The 23,320-nt window shown below is 43.8% G+C and overlaps 1 protein-coding gene across 1 annotated transcript in view; it reads left to right on the forward strand.

Annotated features, from left to right (window-relative positions):
- The window catches only part of KLF7 (KLF transcription factor 7), a 58,091-nt gene that overhangs the window by 21,061 nt on the left and 13,710 nt on the right, over nt 1-23,320 (forward strand). The window contains exon 2 of the mRNA XM_082284644.1: nt 8,974-9,586. Within this exon, the coding sequence (XP_082140770.1) occupies nt 8,974-9,586 (613 nt within the window). The remainder of the gene's footprint in view (nt 1-8,973; nt 9,587-23,320) is intronic.

The following is a 23,320-nucleotide window of genomic DNA, read 5'->3' on the forward strand; positions in this document are numbered from 1 at the left end:
AGAGTTGTTTTTACATTCTTCCTATTTTTCCATTTAGGTCATACTGTCCCTAATAAAGTAGACAAGATTTGTAATAGAAAAGAACCATCTCCAGCCATCAAAAAACATGTCAAATTCTGTTTAATGTACGCCACAGAGTTAAGTGTTGCTAATCATGAGCAGCATTTCATGGATTTTGAGTGTTGGCAAGGTCTTCAGCTGATGTAAACAGGAACCATGAAATCAGGGCTGCTCTGTGCTGATTTACCCCAAGTGAGAATCCGGTTGTGCTTCCCATTGCTTTGTTTCTAGTCTGAGTTTTTTTGCCTTGGCGCAACAGTGAAACTCAAGTCTGTTGTCTTCTCTTTTTCTTGCGCAGATTGGCATATTTATCACAGTAGCACATGCATCTTCTTGCTCTTGTAAGATAACAAGTTGCCCAAATGATTAAAAAGAAATCAAAGAAAAAAGCAGCAAATGGCTTTTTGTAAATGTGCTTGGACAGTTGCTGTGCTCCCAATAAAGTCTAAACTTAAGCCAAACAGCCCACTGCTCCCCACATGGCTGGAGGCAGGCTTTGGTCCTATATGTTTATTATCGTTTAGAAATGGTATAAATGCTCCTCTATTCTTTTTTGTTCTGCCCTTATTCTACAACGCATTCCCCTTCTTCCTCCTGCTTCCTGTTTCCCAGACAGGTCCCCACCTCTTCCTCCCCACAGCCAAAAATAATACAAAAGGGAACATACAAAAGGTTTTTCGAGCCCTGAGATGTGATAATGAATGGGCGTCATGTACAGAGTAGACACAGTAGTCCCAGCACAAAAATGTTGATCACGCAAAGTCAATATGAGGAATTGCACGTTTTTGGATTAGGAATTCAGTGTTATGCATCCTCTTGTTTAATATATTCTTAGGTCAGAGCAGACGAGAGGACTCACAACCCAGGACTCTTACAACAAAATATTCTGTGTATTGAGTGTATTGATCACATCTCTTCTCCAGGTTTGGTTTAATAAGCTAATTGTGACAGACTGCGCTTATGAATGTGCTGTTGCCTGAGAGTGCACGAACGCAACTGCTGTATACGTTTGTGTCAGCTGTTGAGTAGGAAATGTTAAGATATCTCTGGATGTTAATAAAATATCTCTAAAGAGTACATTTTTTCATTCATGAACCTAACCAGAGTAATTACAAGGAATCCAATTCTGCTGTGTAACCCCACTGCAGTACTTTCTAAGGATGAATCTTGATTGAGGATCGAGACCTAAAATATTGCTCTGCTTTGTACATTCCACAGTCGTCAGCATTTGCTTTTGCGTATTCACTTCCTGTGGGAAGTTTACCACACTCTGGGGCATGCTTTGAACCTGATCCTTTGATTTCAGTCAGATTTTCAGGAGCTAGGACAGGCAATTCAAGGAGCTAATTGTGCTTTTTTTGCTGATAATAACACTAAACTAAAGCTGCTTCCAAACTGGATGACAACAGGCTAAATACACGCTTGATGAAGTTTGGAGAAAAGTTTGCAGTGAGGGCCACTAGCCAGCTCACTCAAAGCCATCCAAGGTTGTTATATAAATAAATGCTCTCTTCAGAAACATTTTGAAACACTCTATATATAATTTTTCAGATGGTCATTGTATGGCTACTTGCTGTCATGGCAGCATGCAGGGTACGTGGTGGTGTACAAGCACACATGGCTTTTATCATATTTTGATACTAGCACAATGGACTGCTTGCACTTTTGAATTCTTATTTGGCTATCCTTAATCCTTTGCTGACATTGATGCTATTTTTTAATGTTGTGACTGGTCACAGATATTTTTTCTATCTTTACTAAACAGTCAAAAAAAACCAAAACAAAAGCCCTCCAAAGCCCTGGTTCAGTGTTTGCAGATTTCTTTCATCCTTTTTTTTTTTCTATCTAGATGCCTATCAAATTCAGCCACGCTTAGCTGCAGTCCTTTGTTCAGTATCTCACAACCAGTGCACTGAAATTCTCTATGCTTAAGGCCCAAATACCACAGATTTTTGGTGAACAAATTTGACTTGTCCATTTGAAAGAATATTTGTTAGATAAATATATATTTCATTATTTTGAAGTTAGGGAACAAAGCCTGATTTTGACTCCTTGGTTAGAGTTATGGGTTCAGACTTATTTTCTATTTAAGACATTTGTTACCGCCCATTTCTGCTGGTGAAAATTGCTAATTTATGGTAAAGTTGATTTTGATCTTTTAAGCTTTGGAGTCTGATTAAAATCTTTGATAACCCTGGTTACATCATGCCCCAGAGCAACAGGAAAATGAATCATGTTTATGTGAAGGTAGTGATTCTGTCCTTTATATCCACATTTTTTACTTTAAATTATCTTTGCTGAATGCTGTTGAGGCGTCTGATTTCAGTATTTCTTATACTCTGGAGAAGTATAAGAGGAGAAGATCCAGGGAGAAAGCCATCTGGGTCATGGTAGGAGAGTTTATTGAGAGTGCTGTTGTGCATGGATAACGGTGAATGGGCTGGTTTGGCTAAATACACTTCCTTAACAATTCATTCTTTGGGCTGAGACCAAGAGGGAAAATGGGCACAGGCCATTATTGTATTGAAGAAATTAGCAAACAGAGACTTTAGTCCTGTGTAGGGGAGTCAAGAATAAATAGACTTGTCCATTTCAGGCTCCAGTGGCTGGTGTGACCCATTCGGAGGGTGTTAGGGAGGACTGGCCTGATGCCTCAGGCATATGGTGAAGTTACCACAGGAAGACAAGTCTTTGCATATCATATGATCTTTCTTTGCTGACTATGCCCGTGGCTGCTTTTTGCACTTGGCAAAAGCCTGTTTGTTGAGCACCCAGTTAACTTGATTTCCTTCGTATATATCATGCATACAAATATTTACCACAGGTTAGCTGTCAGTAAGTATCTTATTGTTGTACCTGAAAAGTGGTTTTAGCTCTCTTTTTTTTCAATGAACTGTAATACATAGGAAAGATGTGCTGGCACATGACTAGCTTTGTCTTAAAACCTTTGCAATAGAAATTATTTGGTATCGCCTGAAACTTTTTCTTATATACATTTATTTCAGGCTGTGGTTTTCCATTTTTCCCAAGTGTATTTTGCAAAACTACTTATTTTAATACTAAAACTCTGTTTATTTTATTCTGTCCCAAATGTTAAGCTTCTGATGTGCTGCAGCTTTTTCACGACTAGCAACTGCCCTGTAAAAGTTGCCAAGAGGAAAAGCTGGAGGTTTTGGCAGCTGGGTGGGAACAGATGACAATCTTGGAATAGATGGGCAAGAGTATTGGGCTTTGTTGTTGTTGTTCAGGAAGTAATGAAGGCTTTTGGCAGTGGGAAGAAGATCCATCGTTCAAATCTTGTTTTAGGGTTAAGGATAAAAAACGGCATGGCATTTCAGGGAAGGCAGGTAAGTTTTGAATCTCTTATTCCTCTTAACTTCAGGGCTGCCCGACAACATCCAGTTCAATTTCTGCCTGTGGTATCAGCAATGCAAGTGTCCGTGTTGCCCAGAGTTTTTGCCTTTTTGCTGCACAATGACACACTGATACTGGGCACTGCACCTGGTGCCACTGTTTGCTCTGAGTGTGAGTGAATGGCGATGGCACTGACCTTAGTGTTATGTTTTGGGTTGTCTTCAGGTTGAAGACAGTTTCTCCTGCAATGCAGTCTTGAGATTTTCACAGTTATTTGGAGATGAGGCCCCTTTTTTGCATGCCAGTAGAAAGCAATGGGGTCATGATGGAAGTTGAAATTTGGCCTTCACTATTGCTTGTATAATTCTGCTTTGCTTGTGTAAATTACAAAGAGAATCCTTTCAAGTATTGTAAACAGACCTGGTAGATCAGACCTGCTTGTCAGCCACATTCAACATTTTCATTTTCTGTCACAGCCTGATCTAAGTATCCAACTTCCTAATTAGGTTTTGGATAACTTCCAAGTTCAGTGCTTGATGTCCAATTATATCTGCAGTAAAATGGCACTTAGAAGCAACTAGCACTTCCAGATAAGAACTTCTGATGATCTGCTAGAAAAATTCAGAACCAAGATATTAAAAAATACTTCAGCATCAATAAAACAGAGGAACTCAGTGAACATATTTATAAGGTGTCTTCCCTGATGTTCTGTCCTCAAATTATTATAAGTGTTTGGGCTTTTTTTTTACCCTTGGCAGAACTTTGTTGTTGCCATATTGTCCTGTCTTTAACTGTGCAAAACGCCCAGAAGTTTGAATGCTTTAGAGATTTCACAGCATGCACAGGTGCTTCTCAAGTGACCTGTTATGTTTCAAAAGTCAGTCTGTATGTGTGGGTGAAATTCTAAAACACAACATCGCTGTCAACCAAGACTAGTTCTTTGCAATTCATTGGAGCAAGTTTAGATTTATACCCTGAGAACTAGGAGTATAGTTTGGTTCATCAGATGGAATTAGGTTTTCCAGAGCTGTCTGGACGTGAACCCAGATGCCTAACTTGTGTCCCTGCAAAAGCTCCTGGCCTTTGGGCATGTCTTCCCCCGTTATTCTCTAAAGGGGAGACACTGGGTGCCTACACTGCCTTGAGGCTTGGCACACTGATGATGGTGGTGGTCCCAGCTGGAACCTTCCTTCTGGTTGCTCTCTGGGAGAGAGATGAAGTCAAACATCAGCACCATGAGTGGTGACTCCAGCTCCTTCATGTCTGGGTTTTGAATGTTCTGGGTTGAACTTTAACCTGGATAGCTGATAGACACCATAAAATACAGACTCTGAACCAAATCAGGTATTGGCAAATCTGGGAGGGATTGCAGAGTCGGGGGTTTGTCTTGTTGTTGCAGTTAGTAGCAAAACTATCTTGATTTCTGCCAGCTGTAGAGTTAGGTGAGTACTAAGCTCTGCTGAAAATGGTACACATGTATCAGATCTCTACTGTCAGAGGCACATGCTGGATTTCTCTTGTGTTGTATTTCATAGTGATGACCATACTCAATGTGTTTCGTAAATAATCTTTACTTTCAGTAGATGAGCTTTAGAGGTAAGAATACAACTAGATTAGAGCGCATACCTTTCTCAATTGACAAACATATGGAACACTGAATTTTCCTGCACCAGTGCTACTGCAAACTTTGAAACGACTAACAAGAAGTAGGTCCTTACCAGGCATAGGACAGCTCTACAGTAGCTGTGTTGTACTGTCTGAAGGATCTGGTACTGCACATGGAAGTGTAATGGTATGCAGTTTACATGTATTCTACCACTCCACGTGCCCCAGGGGACTTGGATGGTAGTATAATATGGGAAGCAAAGAGATATTTTGAGTTACTGGGAGGGAACACACAGCATTTCTTGCAGGTGATGGAAATGCTCCTCTGCTGGGGAAGTGAGTTTTTTGCAATTGTATCCAAAATTGAAAAATCAGAGCAAGGGCTTGACAGGATTGTCCACATGCCAGACTGCTGTCTTCTTCTGTCTGGCTTACTTCAAGTATGTGGGGTCTTGCAAAGTCACATCCTATTATTTGTCAGCCATGAATCATCATTTCTTTTAACTGGTTAAATTGAGGAGCAAGGTGCAAGGAGAATGACCCTCATTAATCAGGGCAGATGGGTTGAATTAGTGGGTTACACTTTTTTTATCCCTAGCCAGTGAAACTGGCTTGACAGCCAATGGCAGTCTTATGGATCTTCTTCTTTGTTCCTGAAGGGAGCCATCTTCTTCCCTTTGCAATTTTTGAAGTCTTTATTGCTGTATCGTACAGGCACTGGGTAAGAAAGTTTAATACCCACCATGTTGCCTGCAACGTAGCAACTAAAGCGTAGTTGGACTTCATGTCACATGTGACATACTCCATCTGTTACACAAAGCTCCCTCTCTTGCACGAGTGGTGAAGGGGAAGCTGGACATCCAGCAGAACTTTGGTAAGAGCATGACAAGTGCAGCTCACTCCTGTCTGAGATACTCTTGAACTGTTTTCCTACCAGGCTGGTAGTGGAAGTAGGAGAGCTATAGAATCTGAATTCAGATCATCATCTGAAGTCAGCAGTCTGGGTTTTTATCTCTGTGGATAGTGGTCAATATCCTGCTCCTCCCATTAAAAAAAAAAGTAGTTTTTGGTGTGCTCACTGGCAAATAGCTCTGTGGGAATGGAGACCAAAGAACTTTCCTGCCCCTCCTGGTGGTCCACCAGGCTGGAGTGGGGACCTTGGTGGTCTCAGCCTGACTAGTTTCTCCAGGTCAGAGCTCAAGACAAGGCAGTGGGCTTAGTTGGCCTAAAAATTGTCATGCCAGGGCAAGGAGTGAAGAAAGCAGGCTGGTTTCTAAACCCTTGCTCACCACTCCCTAGGAGATTTGGACCACAAGGAGAGAAGGTTGCATAAGGTACTTGGCGTAAACTGGGAAGGGCGTATGGGGAAAGATGCTTTGTTTCTGCCACCAAAAAAAAAGGCAGCAGCAGGTAGGGCCCTGGCAGGAGGTAAGGAAAGGGCTGTGGCCATAACCCCTCGCCAGGCTTTGTCTGCCATGCAGATTAGGTGCAGGGCTTTTCTGGCTCAGCGTTGCTAGGCTCTTCCCTGCTATTGACTTGGTGGAGAGGCTGAGGGGGGTGGGAGGGAGGGACTGCATTATATTGTTTCTTTGAGTTGTTTTTCTCCCCCCTTCTATGGGGAGATGGGCTTGATCCACTGGTTTTGGATTTCAGAGGCAGAAGGCAAGACATGACCAGCTGGTGTCTTGAAATGGCACAGGTGCAGTGGCTGTGGGAGGGGGGGAGCCAGGAATAATTACAGGTTTGTGAAGCATCAGGCTTTGCCTGAAAAGGGCTCATCGAGAAACTGCTCTTTATGGAAAATTAATGGTGAAGCTGGAAGAACTGTCAGGCCCACTATTGTTGTCATGGGGTAGTGATGCCTTAAAGGAGCAGCACCTCCTGCTCACATCCCCTCCACGGGCAGCCCAGAGCTGGCATGCAGCTTTCTGATCCCACAGCAATTGAAATTTCATGTCACTGTCATCAGATTTAATGGCCTTGAGTCCTTGTCTCTCCTCCCCGCTGCTGCCCTCCCTCTTTCCACCCCTAATTTGTGATTATGCTTGCTCTTTCCTTTGGAAGCCTTTTATTTATTGGGCCCCTAAACCTGTTTCTGCCCCACTGGATGAAGGCTAAGTGGACCAGAAAGCCCAAATTACATGATGTGGAGAACTCAAAAGCATTACCTCTCCTGGTGGTGGGGGTTATTACTGAAAGACTATGTGGCATGTTGAAAAGCTTCTCTCAAAACCCATTAGGATTTATCTGGGGAGAGACCAGATTCTCAGTTAAAGCTGTTTCTCACAGTCCCAGAAATGCACCTTATAAAGAAATCGGAGAGGTTGCTTAAGGCAAGTACAATTGATAAGTGTCCCACCCCCAGGCCTGTGTGCAGACGGTCTCATACCTCTGATAAAACGTACTTGCTGAAGTACAGCATGTCTCACCTGCTTATATTCTATTCTGTTCTTTTTGTCCCATCTCTACAGCTCAGATCTATAATCAGCTATTATTTAAAAAAAAGAAATAACGGGTAATTGTGTGGCAGATTTTGTTGTGAACTGGAAAGTCATCCCACCACATTGTATCTGCAACCAACAGTGTTGCTTCCTGGGAGCTTTGAAAGTAATAATCTCAAATTACCTGGTGGTTCCCAGAGAGCCGTGAGTGGGGCCTCCTTACATTCCTGTTGATGGGACCTTTGTACTCAGAAGGCAGAAGTCTCTGTCTCTCCTCTAGTCATATGAAGCTTTCATTTCTTGATCAGATGCTGGACTCTCCCGATTGAGATGTAGTTGGGTCACCAGCTCCCATAGACTGAAAATTTTTGACTAAAACCCCTTTCTTAATATTGCTGGAAGTGTTCTCTGAGGAGTAGTTTTTAGAGGTTTCTAAAATGTATTAGTTAGAATGTCTCTTTCTCCAAGTCCTGTGAAATCACAGTGGTGGTATTAAGCCAGCTATCCTTTCAAGCTGCAAGAAATGAAAAACAGTGCTAATAAACTCCATTAAAAGCTCCTGAAACTACAGCAAATGGTTCTCTATAAACAATAAAAGTTTATAATGTTGGCTGTGGAGAACACTGGGAAGTGCTTTGGTGCCTGGAGGCTTTATTGGGGCAAGCTCAGGGCACTTCATAATAAGGCACATTCAGGAGGCTCATCCCATTCTTGTGCTGATGATCACTGCTGTGGAGGTGCAGGAGCACAATTTTATGTGGTACCCCCTTTGACTGCAACTTCACCAACTTTTTAATAAGCGGGGTGTGTGTATTTGTGTGCAAGTCTGGTGTCCTGTACACAGGAAGCTCCATTTGACCAGATGTGCCAAAACTCCCTCTAAAAATGACAGTAGATCCCTTCTTTACTGTCACCTTTCCTTCTCTCAGGCCTTTTAGACAAGCTGTGGTCTCACTGGAAGCTTTTCTGCCTCCTATCTTAAAATGCCATGCTTCAGAATTGTGCTGTTTTTAGGAACAGATTGGGCCCCAGCCAGCTACACTGAGTTAAATTTGGAGAGAAAGTTAATGTTTGTGAAGGAAGAGGAAGCAGTTATTTGGAGAGGTGACTTTTTGTTTGTACATGGCCAGATGATGAGTCTATTAGGGTAGTTTCATATGGAAGTGGCTGTAGGACAGATTATACTTAAAGTTGGGAATGCCCTGGTACCCATGGAACAATGTACAGACTTTAATGAAAATGTAATAGATGCTTTCTGATTGTTATATCTTCACTTCTAGTATAATACCTGTTACCATATGTAGGTATTCCAGACTATCTCTGAGCAGCTTCAAACAAGTGCCAAATCTTCATGTCTCCCAGTGTGTGACCATCTCAGGAGAAGATGTTGGTGTTCATGAGTGCTGTCTTGGCATGCCTTTGGACCATGTTCTCCTGCCCTCAGTGGGAGCTATGCTGTAATCTCTCTCTAACAGCCGTTTTTCTCCCTCCCCTCTCCCTTTCCCTTCTGCAGACATGCCTGGAGTTGGAGCGATACCTTCAGACTGAACCGCGGAAGATCTCTGAGACCTTTGGTGAGGATTTGGACTGCTTCCTTCATGCCTCCTCAGCCCCAGATGCAGAGGACAATATACGACGGCTGGACCCCATCCTTTTACCAGTGGAGACGAGTACATGTGACAAAAGCGCCAACATGGACATTATCCTCTCCCGTGACAAGCTGCTGTCTGAGACGTGCCTCAGCTCGCAGTCCACCAGCTCTTCCACAGAAGGCTACACAGCCGTCAACCAGGCCCAGCTCAATGCAGTAACCTCATTAACCCCCCCTTCCTCTCCGGAGCTCAGCCGCCACCTTGTAAAAACCCCACAGACTCTCTCAGCGGTGGATGGCACAGTGACGTTGAAATTAGTAGCCAAGAAAACTTCACTCAGCTCTGTGAAAGTGGGTGTAGCAACAGCGACTGCGGGGACAATAAAAAGCGGGCAGAGTGACAGTGAGCAAGGAGGTACAGGGACAGAAGCATCCCCAGAAAACAAGAAGAGGGTTCATCGCTGTCAATTTAATGGGTGCCGGAAAGTTTATACAAAGAGCTCCCACTTAAAGGCTCACCAGAGGACTCATACAGGTACTTATGTAGGATGCTTCTCTCATCTTGTCCTCCTGCCACCTACCCGTAACCATCTCCTTTTATTCTCATTTAGAAAAGAAAAAAATCTTTTCTGAAAGTCCCAGCTTCTGTCTATGAAACAGGGCAGTGGAAAATATGGTAGGCCAGCAAGTGTACCCATTATTCAATAGAACAGAGGAGTTCACCACCTACCATTAACCTGTTGGGGTTCATATGTCTTACGGGGCTTGATGCAGAGTAATTTTAGGATACCTAAGGGATGTAGATGTATCATTCATGTTAAAACTACGTGCATGTCACTTTGAGTTTTTGGCACTCACTTCCCCAAGACAACTTTAAAAATGTTAAGTTTAGTCAAGTGTTATTTTCTTCAAATAGAACATAGCGTGGGTAGGCTTTTGGTGCCTTTTGTATGGGAGAAAGAGAAATGTGTTTTAGATCTTAGATATGCTGTTTAGGAATAATCTGTGCATGAGGCAGCATGTGTAGATGCAGACATGTAGGCATGCAGAGGCACGTACCCTTCAGATACTCATGATCTTGGACTTCTCCAGTGCTAAAATACGGTGAGAACAAATAAAAGATTGACATGGAGTTTGAATGAAGAAGTGTAGGTGGAGAGGGAATAGGATGTATGGATAGATGTGAGGCTGTTATTTTGGGTAACATTTACAAATGTTATATATATGTGTGTGTGTAAGCTGGTTGAAGCATACTGAATTGGCTTAGTTTCATTTTTCAGGTTCCCTCCTCTCATTTCTTCATAGCCCCCAGTAGCTTTTCAGCTGGTATTCATTGGCATTAATAGCTATGCAGTTCACACACGTTGCTGCTTTGTTCTAAGCTTCACACGTGATGAGAGATGATAAATTCCCATTAGCACCATCTTATCATGTGATTATTCTTGTTTCCAGAGGGATTGCTATAATCAGTTTTCTCAATTTTACTGTAAAATGTGTGGTCTCTTATGATAACTGCGCATTTAGTTCACGATCTTATCATGCAGTCAGATTCCTAGAAGCAAGGTTGTTCTTGCAAGGTAGAAAGTAACACATTGGACTGATGCAGTAAATCAGACAAATATGTGGGTTGTTAAGAGAGCTGCATCCATCACATACTAGGCAGCCCTGTAAAAGTTACATGGTCTGAAGTATAAATCAAGTAAGACATAAAAGGCATTGATCTTTTTATATGGGCTTTCTAGTGCTTTTACTGGGGATAGCCACCTTGCCAGGAGTGACCTCACCTGTGATTCAGTGATTTGAAAGCCTGCGGAAGTAGTACAATCATTTTAAACTCAGCATCGACATGGTCAGAATGTTGGTTCCTTGTAGCACCAATGCTGCTGTGAGGGCTTGTGCCTTCTGGGGCTGGCCAGTGGGACATCCCAGCCAAGGCCTTCCAGGAGGCAATGGAGCTTCCATGAAAGCACAAATGAAGAGTGTGAAAGCTGTTAACCCAGTGGTCTTGTCTGTTAAGATGTGACCCTCATGTTTGTCCTCAAGCTGGAAGTGATGGGTCTTACACAGCTTTTCCTGAAGTCAGTCAGGGATATGACACAATAGCCTGGAAAGGGTGAACTTGTGAAGTTTTCCTGGTTTTGTCACACAGATGGGGATATGGACAAGGAGTCATGAGGAGCACTCACAAAAACTACTAATCTCTCAACACCTTACCCTTTGGTGTCAAAATCTTTTAAAAGTTTGCATGCTTTTGAACCCAGCCTTAGGTCTGGTTGAATTTTCTGAGGTCAAAACCTTTCCCCTCTAACATCACCATGTGAAATCTTACGTTTTACAATTAACCCGTAATGAGAAACGTTTCTCACTGGCGCTGTGATCTTTCTGTTGAATAGCCTTGGATCATACGTAGTGCCATGATGTGCTTGAGCCTGCCCATCCACAGCAGTGTCTGACATGGTGAGAAAGGCACGTCTGTCTTTGCTGGCAGATGGGGAGGACCTTTATCAGGTGATGAGGCTGCTTGCGTGCAGAGCCCAGACCTCCCATTCCCAGTGCCTTACCTGGTGGGATCAGCTACTCCTCTGATCTTGCCAGTTAAACCATCAGTGGTTTAAACAGCCCCTAATTATGGGAGTATTTCTGTTTCCATTCACCATGTCCTGAGCAGATAGCATAGGTTGTTAGGAAAGCAGGAAGGCAAAAAACAAGAGGGAATACAAACCTGGAATGATGATCTCGCCAGTCTTAGCAGCTGTAAAACCACCCCACCCCTGCCCATGTCCTAGCTGTGCACAGCTTTGTAGAAAGCATGGTTTCCCTTGATGAGGACTAAATGCAGCCCTGTTGTTAAAACACATCTTTGATGCAGAACCTGGGAGCAGGGAACCTGTCTCTCATTTTTGTCTGTGGAAAGCAGGTTGTCTAAATACCTGTGAACATTTACATCCTGGGAGCAATCTGAGTAAATCGAGGGAAGGAGTGTGATAGGCTTATCTAAACATCTTATTTGAGTCTGGAGTACAAAGTCATTCAGACCCCTTCATACTGCTTATGTGCTCTGTTCCCTTAAAACACACTGACCATTGGATGCCTTAAATGAGAGCTGGTACAATCAAGACATTAAATGTGTTCACACTGACCTCTTCAGTGGGGTTCCCCACAGGGAGCTCTGGCCTCTGGTAAGAGTGGGTCAGAGAGGAATAGCTTTGGAAATTTGGGACTGAATTATAAATGTCAGGGCTGTCTCCTTTCCCGTGCAGCCTTCAGGGCATGGGACAAGGAGCCCTTTTCTCCATGGGTGCTTTGTTTTTTTTCATGTCTGAACTGAGTGTGCTGTGGGTTGCAAATGCACCCAGCAGTGCCAATGGCTAGTAGCCACTTGGCTTAGTCTGTGGCTGAGCCAGAGGGTCTGAAATGATTGCGAGATATTTTCTTTCGGCTGGTGGTTTGTTAGTGTGTCATGCAAGAGCAGTCTGGCAGTGTGGGCTCTGTAAAAGGGTGTGAGTGCCCCGACAGACAAAGAGCTCCCAGTGTGGGGTTCACAGGCAGGGAGGCAGATGTGGGCTGGTCACTCAGCTTGCACGTGCAAAGTCCACTTGCTGGATCAAAGGGATTTACTGCAGTGCATGAAAACAAGAAACCATGGGCTGGGGAGCGGGTGGGGGGTGGAAGGCAGCGGAAGGAGGCTGCATTCCTTTCGTTCATATGTAAGGCTGACCAGACAGAGCTGGCTGCTGTTCCTCACTGCTGCGTGATGAGCCAGGCTGGGCTGCAGGCAATGCAGGCTGATAGCAGCCTGCTGGGTTGGGAACAATCATCTCTTGGGATTTTACTTTGCTGGGAAGTCGAGAGACCATCAGACCCCACATTACACTTGGTGCATCTTCCATATTACTCTCCCACATCTCATCTGCAAGAGAATCAGGACGGCACTATAAGGCCCATCAATGGTCGAACTGGTTATGAAACCACCTTCTGGATGACCTTTGGAGAGGGAAAAACAATCATCTGTGTGGGAGAGAATTTAATCTGGAAGGAAAAGGGAAAAACATTGTTTGTATGGAAAGGGAAATGAAAATATTTGACTAAACTCAAAGCAAGCTGGGGTATCTAAAGTTAAGGGCGTGTAAAGGAGCTAAGAGCAGTGGTGGGACTGACAGTCAGAGTGTAGCAAAGAAGCCCCTCAGGGAAGAAATAGCAGCTGGGCCTGTAAACAGGAGGAAAAGGTGAGCTTTAGGTTTGGAGAAAACCACACTGCCAGTGTGAGATGAGGTAAAAACATCTAAAGAAGGAGCAACCAGGACTGTCATGGTAATTCAACCCTAGCACATTCTCTCACAGTTATTCATGGAGCAGACATCAGTGCAAACAATGGCATTTTCTCTCTTTTGAGAAAGGAAAATTTTTTTCCTGTCTTCGCACATGCATGGAGATGAATTGTCAATGAAATGGAGAGTGGAGAGGGAAGGAATTCGAATGAGCCAAACCCCATGTATAATCATCAGTACTTCCTAAATTAGAAAACAGGATATTGCTGGAGAGTGTCTGAATGCAAATAAGTCTAAGGGTGAGCTGGCCTGTGACCTATGGAAAGATTAGTCATGGGATGTGACTGTGGCTCCCAGATCAAAGACTGCTGGAGATTTCTATCTCTTGACAAAACCATTTCTATCTGCCTTCCTTGCAGTAATGTGCAGGGGAAGATGTAAGATGGCGTGGATACTTTCTGACCGAGGATGATGCATCACATAAAAACTGACCAGGAAATCCTTAAGATTGGGAAAGTGATAAAAAAATTACCCTTATGGGGTTCTGCTAGGATTTGCATTTCATGAGTATCAGAAGATTTGCTTTTTTCTTTTTTTCTTTATCCATCCAAAACCAGGATTTGAGACAACCAAAGCTCAAGTCTGAGAAACAACAGCTGGGCACCTCACATCTATATTTAGGTTTCTAAGGGCTAAACAAGTGGAAAATACCCATGTAAATAGATGTTACCAGTCTACATGTGATCTTAAGATAGCACTTCTTCAAGTGGGGTTTGTTTCACATTGTCAGGACATCTTATTTTAAATTATATAGTTCTTTGATCCAAAATGCTGGGTGAGAGTAACTAAAACAAACAAATCCACCCTGCAGGAAAACAAATTACTACATTTGTAAGAAAAAGATGAGGCATATGAGAGATTAGAAAGAGCATTAACCAACAGAAGGTTTTTGAGATGGCATGTAAAACAATAGAGAAGAACTTTCCCCAAGTGTTGGAGATAAAAGAGGAAATACTGGGAATCTGGAAATTATTGGAGGGGATAAAGTTGAGGAGAGTAGGCTGGATGATAGAGAAAGAAGATTAATACAAAGTAAAGCAATAATAGAGAAAATAAAGACTCTGTGTCAATGATAGCACATGAATGGGAAGCTGCATTGCTGTATTGTGTTAGTGTGGTAGCACCTGTGAACAGAAAGCCAATGAAGAGAAGGAAAAAGCAAGTAGCCAAGCACAGCACCAATTCTGTAGGATGCAAGACTTTGAATGACTTAGGGAAAAGCATTTGGGAGAACAGTATTGGTGGCATAGGAGAAATGAAAGCCAAAGCCCAAGATGTTTTGTTGTACAGAGACCCACAGCTTTGTGGCAAGTCTGCAGCTCTATGTGCAGGGCTGAAACCTGCCAAGGGGACATTGAGGGACATGGAGGATCCTGAAACTCCAATGGCAGCAGCTGAAGCAACAGGTGAATACACTGCTGGAAATGAGAGCCAGGGAATTGAGGGAGGAAGGGTATGTGAAAGACCTTCATTCAGGGCTGGATTTTCTGGGGAGTACAGTTGCTCAGCCAATTTGGAAAGATGTGGTTTTGTTGTGATGTTAGACTTCAAAAAAGTTTTTTGTGTAAAAACATAACAAGTCTTTATCAAAGCTGATTAAAATAAGCCCAGCTTGATCCTGAGCTCCTTAAAACTTTCTGATCTTGAAGCCTTTTAGCCATTTGGCAAGTTTGGAGGGGAGTCTTGTGATTTCATTGTGGAGGGTCTGAGCCTCACTTCATTATTATAGCAAGAGCTTAGACTTAGGAAATTATCTTTGAGAACCACCCAGGCAGCAGGAGGATGGCCCCTGCCAAAAGCAGCCCTTGCCATTTAAAACACCCATGGTGTTCATCCATACTTAGTTGTCAATACCTGAATTCTCAGTCCTGTGTTTCTGCTCCATCATTTGCCAAATCAATAGCACAGAACAATCTTATTATTTGAGTTTGAAAATGTAAATAGGTGTTATTTGTTTATTTGTTTGCCATGTAAGAAGATTTCTGGCACAACGTAGACCATGAAATTGATGTTTGCTGTCTGTTCAGCAGCTGCAGGAGGGCAAGTGCAGGTGCCTCCAAGTGTTATGGCAGTCTGCCTTGGTAAAGCACAGAGGAGCCTTCTTGAGTTTGTAATTTAGTGTTTTCTTTATACCCATCCATCCACTCCTGAACCCCTGTGAAGCACCCAGCCAGTGGGCAAATGATAGAGATCACAGAAACAGACTCAAAGAAAAACCCACCAATTTGTCTTCTGCCAATTTCCTTTGTGTTGCTGCTGTCCCACACTGGATAGAATTGGCAAGTTAACAACAACAAGCTATGATTTTCTTGTCCATTTGTCCAAATGCACTGTTATTTCCAAAGTATTTGAGGTCACACCAGGGTGAATTGGAGATGTGTGCTCAGAAATGCTGTTTTAGGCTGAGGTGGGTATAACTGGGAGACCTGAAGTGGTCTGGGCAGGAAAAGCCAAGTGTGCTACCTCTCATCTTAAAAGCAGGTGCTGGGTTAGAGGCTTTTCCTAAGCATAATGTGGGTGTTTGAGTCTGGGTCATATGTGGGCAGGTAGCCAGCAGCCTGGATGAACCTCTCCTAATCCAGAGCCTGTCTTTCACACCCCATGTGGACACAGTCCCACATACCTACATACCAGCAGCAGCAACTTGAAAGCAGGAGCAGATGAACTACAAGGCTTCATGGAAATTGACCTAAATACAGAGCAGAGGTGTCCATGCTTTTGCCAAGGGTGGTGGTGTCCCAAATAAAACCATGGGCATCATGGCACAGATTGTGCCCGCCTTATAGCACAAACCAGCTGTAGGTAGAGAGACCGGCCTGGTAGGGATAGGGAATATGAGACACCCATTCAGTCCCATGCTCTCTGGCCCAGGTCTCTGTGAGGCTGTTTTTGAAATGAGTCTCATTGTCTGACTCAGGTTCCATGTCACCAGGATGGTGTTCTGGGCAGTGGCACGAGGCATGGGGTACGTCTCCAGTCACCCAGTGGTTGTCTCCACCATTGTCAGCACGTAGTGCCTGGCTTGGCAGGTTTGTGGGAGTGCGATGTAATTGATCTGCCAGGCTTTCCCATACTTTTATTTCAACTATTGTCCCCTGTATCACAAGGGCTTTACGCTTGGTCTGCTTGATTGCAGCACGTTTCACATCATGGATGACCTGGAAGATACTGTCTGTGGTTAAGTGCACCCCTTGATCACGAGCCCATCTGTATGTTGCATCTCCTCCCTGATGACTTGAGGTGTCATGGACCCACTGAGCCAAAAATAATTCACCTTTGTGTTGCTAGTCCAGATCCATCTGAGACACTTTCATCTTGGCAGCCCAGTCCACCTGTTCATTGTTGCAATGTTCTTCAGTAGCCCAACTCTTGGATATGTGGGCATCTACATGGTGTACTTTTACAACCAGCTTCTCTACCTTTGGCAATGTTTTGCCACAATTCAGCAGCCCACATGGGTTTACATCTGCACTGCCAATTGGTCTAGCCACTCCCACAGATCATTTGACATAAACGGAGGCATTCTTTGGCTACAAGCCATAGTTCATATTATAAATTCATTAATTATTGTTCAATCTTCTTTTTGTTAAATTTTTTACTCCTTTTGCTCAGTCTTCTTCTGAGTTCTTGAATCAGTGCGCTGTGAGCCAATGTCATGATCTTTCTCTGCCAAAATTACCCTTTCCCTGGTTTGATGAGTTGGCATTGTTTTTCCTTGTAATCTGGTATTGTCTTGGTTGTTTTGTCAATTGTCTTTGGTTCCTTAGTTCAGAAGAGCTCTTTCATGTGGACGTGGTAGAAAAGCCTCATGGCCCTGCGTGGCAGGCTGGTTTTGGCCTCCACCCTGCAGAACAGTTTGGACCACCTGAAGGGGCTCTTTTCCCAGCAGTCTGTCCCTACTGAAGATGAGGACATTCATCACCTTCCCTGTCCCTGAGGTTTCTTCGCATTTCTCCATATGTAGAAGGCAATAGAAGCCATGCTGAGCAGCCCCACAGGTTGCCAGGCCATACAGAGCAACGAGGTCATGTCAAGGGGCAAGTTAGTTCGAAAACTGGGACAAAGGGTAGGGCAGGTTAGAGGCTGCACTCTCTGGGATAATGGGCAATTGCTTCAGTCACTCAGGAGCAATGTCCATCCTCTCCCTCACCCAGTTCTGGGAATTGCAAAGGCTGGTGGCGCTGGTCCTTTCAGCAGTTGTGCTCTTGGTGACAACAGGCGGTTTGTTTGGACCCTTGGGAATGATGTCCATCCTGAACCTGACCCAGTCATTGGGATTGCAAGGGTCGAGGCTGCTGGTCCATTCTTCAGCCATATACATGACGGCAGTGAAGGACAGAGACAGCCTGTGGAGCACCATGGTCAGGAAGACCACCAGGATGAGCCTCATTCTGGTCTTTTGCAAGGATGACATCTTGACACGTGAGCTGCCTCGGCCTGCCATGTTGGTTGGCGTTCAGGCTAAGTAGCTGCCCAGTCTCTATGTGCTTGCACGTGTGCTGGCAATGTAACATCACAGGCTGCTGTTGCACAGGGCTCTGTGAAGTCACAAGGTGTTTTCTGCCTGGCTGGCAGGCAAGGAAAGCCAAAATGGAGCTGGGATGGACTTGGGTAGGTGGATTGTGAAGCCTGCTGCTCCCACTGCTATGCCTGCTGGCAGGCACTGAGCCCAGCAGTGCAGTGGCACTGTGTCCCACAGGATTTGCACTGTGAGCTGTGCCCAGACTCCATCCAAGCTGCATTCAGTGCTGTGCCCCAGCTGGGCAGGCATGATGTGTTTCCACACAAAGTCCTCTTGAGGGCAAAGTGACAACCCATGTTAAGAAGAAAGCCAAAATTCATGCATTTTGACAAGAAATCTTAACTCCTCTTGAGCAAGGGCTTGGACAAACTGACCTGTAAGAGGAATAACAGATCATTCTCAACATACCATGACCTTTCACATGTGTTTAATCACCTTTTATCACCACAATGACAATTGGATACAGTCTACCATATAAAATTTCAAAGGGGCTTACTCCCTTCAATACACATGCAGTGATTGAGATTCTCACTAAAGCAATAGGTAACATCTACACTCACCTTCGTGGATTTGCCACACAGCACCCCTTTCTGCATAGAACCTCAGCTGTGTGTGTGGATCAACTTCTTGCACACTGGGTGAAGGCACCTGTTTCAGGACAATGACTGCAGAACCAAAACCTTTCCACTGGTCAACTTTAGACATAATGAGAAGGCTTAATAAGAATCAAGGTCTTTAAAACACTGCAGGCCAGTGTGCAATCCCAGAAGTCCCCATCTGCAGATAAGCACACATTTGTTGTGTTAGGTGGATTTGTTCCTGAAGATGTCTGGCTTTCAAAACTCAGGACTGAAAATTGTGGCTGCAAAACTGAGTGCTGAAAAAACATTTGCAGGCATGCTAGCCAAACTAATGATGACAAACATGAGTTTCAAGATAAAAGCTGATGCCCAGCTGAGTTCTGAAAGAAAGGTGTACTCTACTGTATGGCAGCACACATTCAGAGGCTTAGCAGGGATTTATTCCTTCGTCCTGTACATGTGGACTCTCACCACACACAGAGAGGTCTTAATAGATTAGTTGGTATAAACTTCCATTTGTACATCTTGTTAGTCACCTGTAAAGTTTGCAAAGCCTTTCCTTCTTCGGAGTGAAATTTTCCACATTTGGGTTTTTTTCCAGTGTGGTTGTTGTTTGTTATTTTAGAAATTGGAGCATATGTGTTGGAGAGAGGCAGGGAGAAGAGAACTGTGCACAGTGTAACAATTTTAGTTAAACACTTGGCCTGTGTAGTTGAAAATAATAGAAGACTTCTATCTGTGAATATCTGGGTAAAAATTAACTTGAATGGATTAAGCTATGATCCATTGTAAACTGACTTCCATATGAGTGGTATTTTATCATTAATTCTTTGTGAGACCTGTAGAATCCCAAAGGTGACTTTTTTCTTGGGCCTTGCTTGGCTTTGAATGTGTGTTAGTAAATATGTTTCATACAGAAAACCTCTTTATGTTTTGAATTTTTCTCCCTGAAGGCACAGTGTTACCCAGCAATGGAATGTCATAATGCACTCACCTGGCAGCATGAATGACCTGGGTGGTTTCCAACTGGTTGTGTGTACCCCCCTTAGAGCTAAGGACAGGTAATCATTTGTGCCTTTTCTGAAATCCAGATGGGGAAACTTCCTAGCTGGTAAAATTAATTATCTTTACTCACTGCCTTGTGCTCTTGAGATTAGTCTGCTTGGTTCACCAAGGGTTGCCCAGCAGCACTGCCAAGACCTTTTTACTGAGCCCTGCTCAGTGTGGAGCAGCAAGGAGCTCGCGTGCTGCTGGGTGCAGCCTGCCAGCTCAGCCCAAGGACAGAGAAAGCACCAGGAAAGATGGGATCTTCAAGGATCATGTGCCTGCCACCATGGAGGTAGCTCTGTCTTGGCACCAGGGCAGCCTTTACTGGGAGCCAGTGTATTCTTTAAGCCCAAGTGCATGATTTCCTTTTTGAATCTACCCCCAAATCAAATTCAATGTCTGAATGATTGAGATCCTGGATCTTTTTCCATTTTTGTTGTTGACAAAAATGGGAAACAAAAGGAATGTATGTTCTTTTCCCCTTGTGTTTTATTCCTGTGCTGTCTCTGCCAGTCTGCATAATTTTTTTGGTCATCTTTTCTCTGATTTTCTAGTGGCTAAGGGGAGAAGAAGGTAAATGCTGAAAAACATCAGCAGTGCAATAGTTTGAATAAGCAAACCCCACATTCATTAGCAAAAATATGGAGCAAAACCATTTAAAATGTTAGCATCTGGAAAAGGGAAGTCTGTTCCTCTTAATTTTGTCATTTCTGAACATGGTCTGTGATACATGTGTCTCGTATTTTTCTGGCCTATTTGCCTTTATATATAGTCTGGAATTTCTCAGAAACTCTTGACCTAAAATGTAGGTTTCCAAGGAACACATCTTTGATACACTGCTCTGGATTATGTAAATATGCACCATGTCCCTTAAAGGCTGTCTCATTGTCCACCCTCTAAGATACCTTACAAAAAACAAAGGGATGAGAACATGTTTCAGGGTGCTGGAAAAATCTGACCCAGTGAGCTGCTGAATTTTTTTCCTTTTTCATCTGTTCCTTCTGCCACTGCTACCTTGCTTTGTATCTTTGAGCTTGCAGAGCTCCACAGAATCTGAAACTAGAAGCCCTTATTAGAGGACATTTTTAAAAATTTCTTGCTGCTCCTCTGGGGACCAAAGTAATGGCAGCTTGAAGCAGCAGAGAATGTGTAATTAGGGCAAACAGCGATGCCTCGCGTGATCGGGAGAAACAGGAGGAGAGGAGGGGAAGCGCAACAGCCCGGCGTGCACAGGCTGTTACTAGGAGACCCCGGCACGAAATGCATGAGATGCGGGGTGCTAATGGGCCGGCCCCGCCGCCTGGGTACCAGCCCGACCTGCTGCACAGCTGCTTCTGCTCGCCCGTTGCCAAGCAACTCCATCCCTTCTTCTTTTCTTTTTTCTTTTCTTTTCTTTTCTTTTCTTTTCTTTTCTTTTCTTTTCTTTTCTTTTCTTTTCTTTTCTTTTCTTTTCTTTTCTTTTCTTTTCTTTTCTTTTCTTTTCTTTTCTTTTCTTTTCTTTTCTTTTCTTTTCTTTTCTTTTCTTTTCTTTTCTTTTCTTTTCTTTTCTTTTCTTTTCTTTTCTTTTCTTTTCTTTTCTCTTTTTTCTTTTCCCTCTCCTCTCCTCTCCTCTCCTCTCCTCTCCTCTCCTCTCCTCTCCTCTCCTCTCCTCTCCTCTCCTCTCCTCTCCTCTCCTCTCCTCTCCTCTCCTCTCCTCTCCTCTCCTCTCCTCTCCTCTCCTCTCCTCTCCTCTCCTCTCCTCTCCTCTCCTCTCCTCTCCTCTCCTCTCCTCTCCTCTCCTCTCCTCTCCTCTCCTCTCCTCTCCTCTCCTCTCCTCTCCTCTCCTCTCCTCTCCTCTCCTCTCCTCTCTTCCTTTTGTTTTCCTTTTGTTTTCCTTTTTTTTTTTTCATTTTCCTCCCCCCTCCACACTCACTTATTCTGGAGGCTTAATTGGGTAGTTTTGCTACTGGTGTTGCTGCCGGGTGCTTGCCTGTCCCTACCACTCTGCTGCTGTCCCCAGGGCCCGGCCTGGGGGAGGATGTGCCGGCAATTAATGGGGCAGAAGCTGGGGCTGTGTGCTCAGGCTGGCGCCAGCATCTGTCCCCCAGCCCTGCTCCCCACCATCCAGGAGCTTCCTTCAGAGAGGACCTGTGGAGAGGGGTTTGAACGGGGAGCACATTGCAAAGGCTTTATCACTCTCAGTGGGAGTCTTGCACAGACCCAGAGAGATAAAGCCAGGCATTCCTCCCCTCCTTCAGGGCTCAGCATGGATGGCAATGTGCACTTGTTAAATGCAGCCTCTTGAGCAGAAAATGGAGCATTTCCATTTCTTTGGATGTTGCTACATGCTTTGCTTTTCTTTGCTTTTCAGCTAGGCAAGTGGGCTTTGTGGATGTGTGTTAGGTGCTTGTATGTGTGTAAGACATAATGCTGCAAAAACTGGTTTCTTTTTGTGTCCTGAATGGCTACACACTGAAGACTGCTGCTGGCTTGGTAGACAAGCCTTGGCAAGGCTCTTAGGAACTAATCCGGAGCTTTGAAGTTTGTAGAAAGACTGATTGGACATTGGGTCTGCTTCTTAACCTCTTTCCCCCCATCTCTAATATAGATATGATCAGAGTCACCACTCTATAAGGGCACTGCTGACCTTTTTGGATGAAAGGAGCTGTACATCATTCATGGAAATGTACTGCTTTTACACTTGATCATCCCTGCCCTTCTAAAAATAGGTACAACCTTCTCACATTGTGTATTTCACAATCCTGTCACATTCCTCTTCTGCCCCATACTGTCTTCTGCCAGCTTTTCTCTTGTGCTTTGTCACTCTTTCAAAGGCTTTTCCATTTTTCCAGCAGGTGGCAAAACTGTGAATAAAATGCCAATTTAATTTTTTTTTCTCTTTTTTTGGGTAGAAAGCATCAGTGGGCCAATTGAGCACTGACCGTTGCCCCCTCCTTTGCATTCCTTTTTAATAATAAAAATATTAATTAGGCTTTCTGTTCTCCAACAAAAATCAATTAGGAGTATATTGAGGAATGAAAGGCTCAGAAAAGTATCTGAAATTGATTTTTGTAATTAGTTTTACTGGTTGATGGGTCGCACGCACATACGCTTAGATATTAGCATTGATCTCCAGAGGATGTGTGTATTAAATAGCCTGCTCTTCCTTTTTGCTAAAGAAATGAACTTATTAATCTTAAAAAGAGGGTGATGTTGTTGTGCTCTGGACTGCAGCTGCTCACTAGCTTTTCTGTAACCTCACCAGCAGAGCAGCTGCCTGAGCCATGTGATGGTAATGTGCTGAACCTGGTGTGAAAGTAGGGATATTTAACAAGGAGCAGGTTTGGGCAACTCCTTTTCTGTGTCTCATATGTGACAAAGTAACGAGGCAGGACAGGCACTGATGTTAAGGAGACTTACCTGGTTAGATTTCATTTTCAGGGGTCCTTAAGCCCAAATGTCCTTCTGAGACATGTTTCTATTAAATCTCATGTAGCCCTTTACATAGGAAGGGAGGAGTGACCAGTAACAGTTTCTGTTGTGCCATGTGCTGTGTGCTGATGTTCATCTAATTAAAAGAATTATGGCTTGGCTTCATTGGTATGCCATGTATGTAGCTTGTAAAGCTCTCAGGGACCCTTGGAGATGAAGAGTGCTACATAAATATAAAATATTGGTACTGTGATGTTCCACATTAGGCTCCTCATTGTGCTGAGGCAGACTTTCATCATAAACTGCAGAGCAACTAGGAATGCCTGCCTGGACATTCTCTGTGAGGTGCTCTGGGGGGTTGCTTCTCCCCCAAAACCACA

The sequence above is a fragment of the Coloeus monedula genome (genome assembly GCF_965178545.1).
Source record: "Coloeus monedula genome assembly, chromosome: 7".
NCBI lineage: Eukaryota > Metazoa > Chordata > Aves > Passeriformes > Corvidae > Coloeus > Coloeus monedula.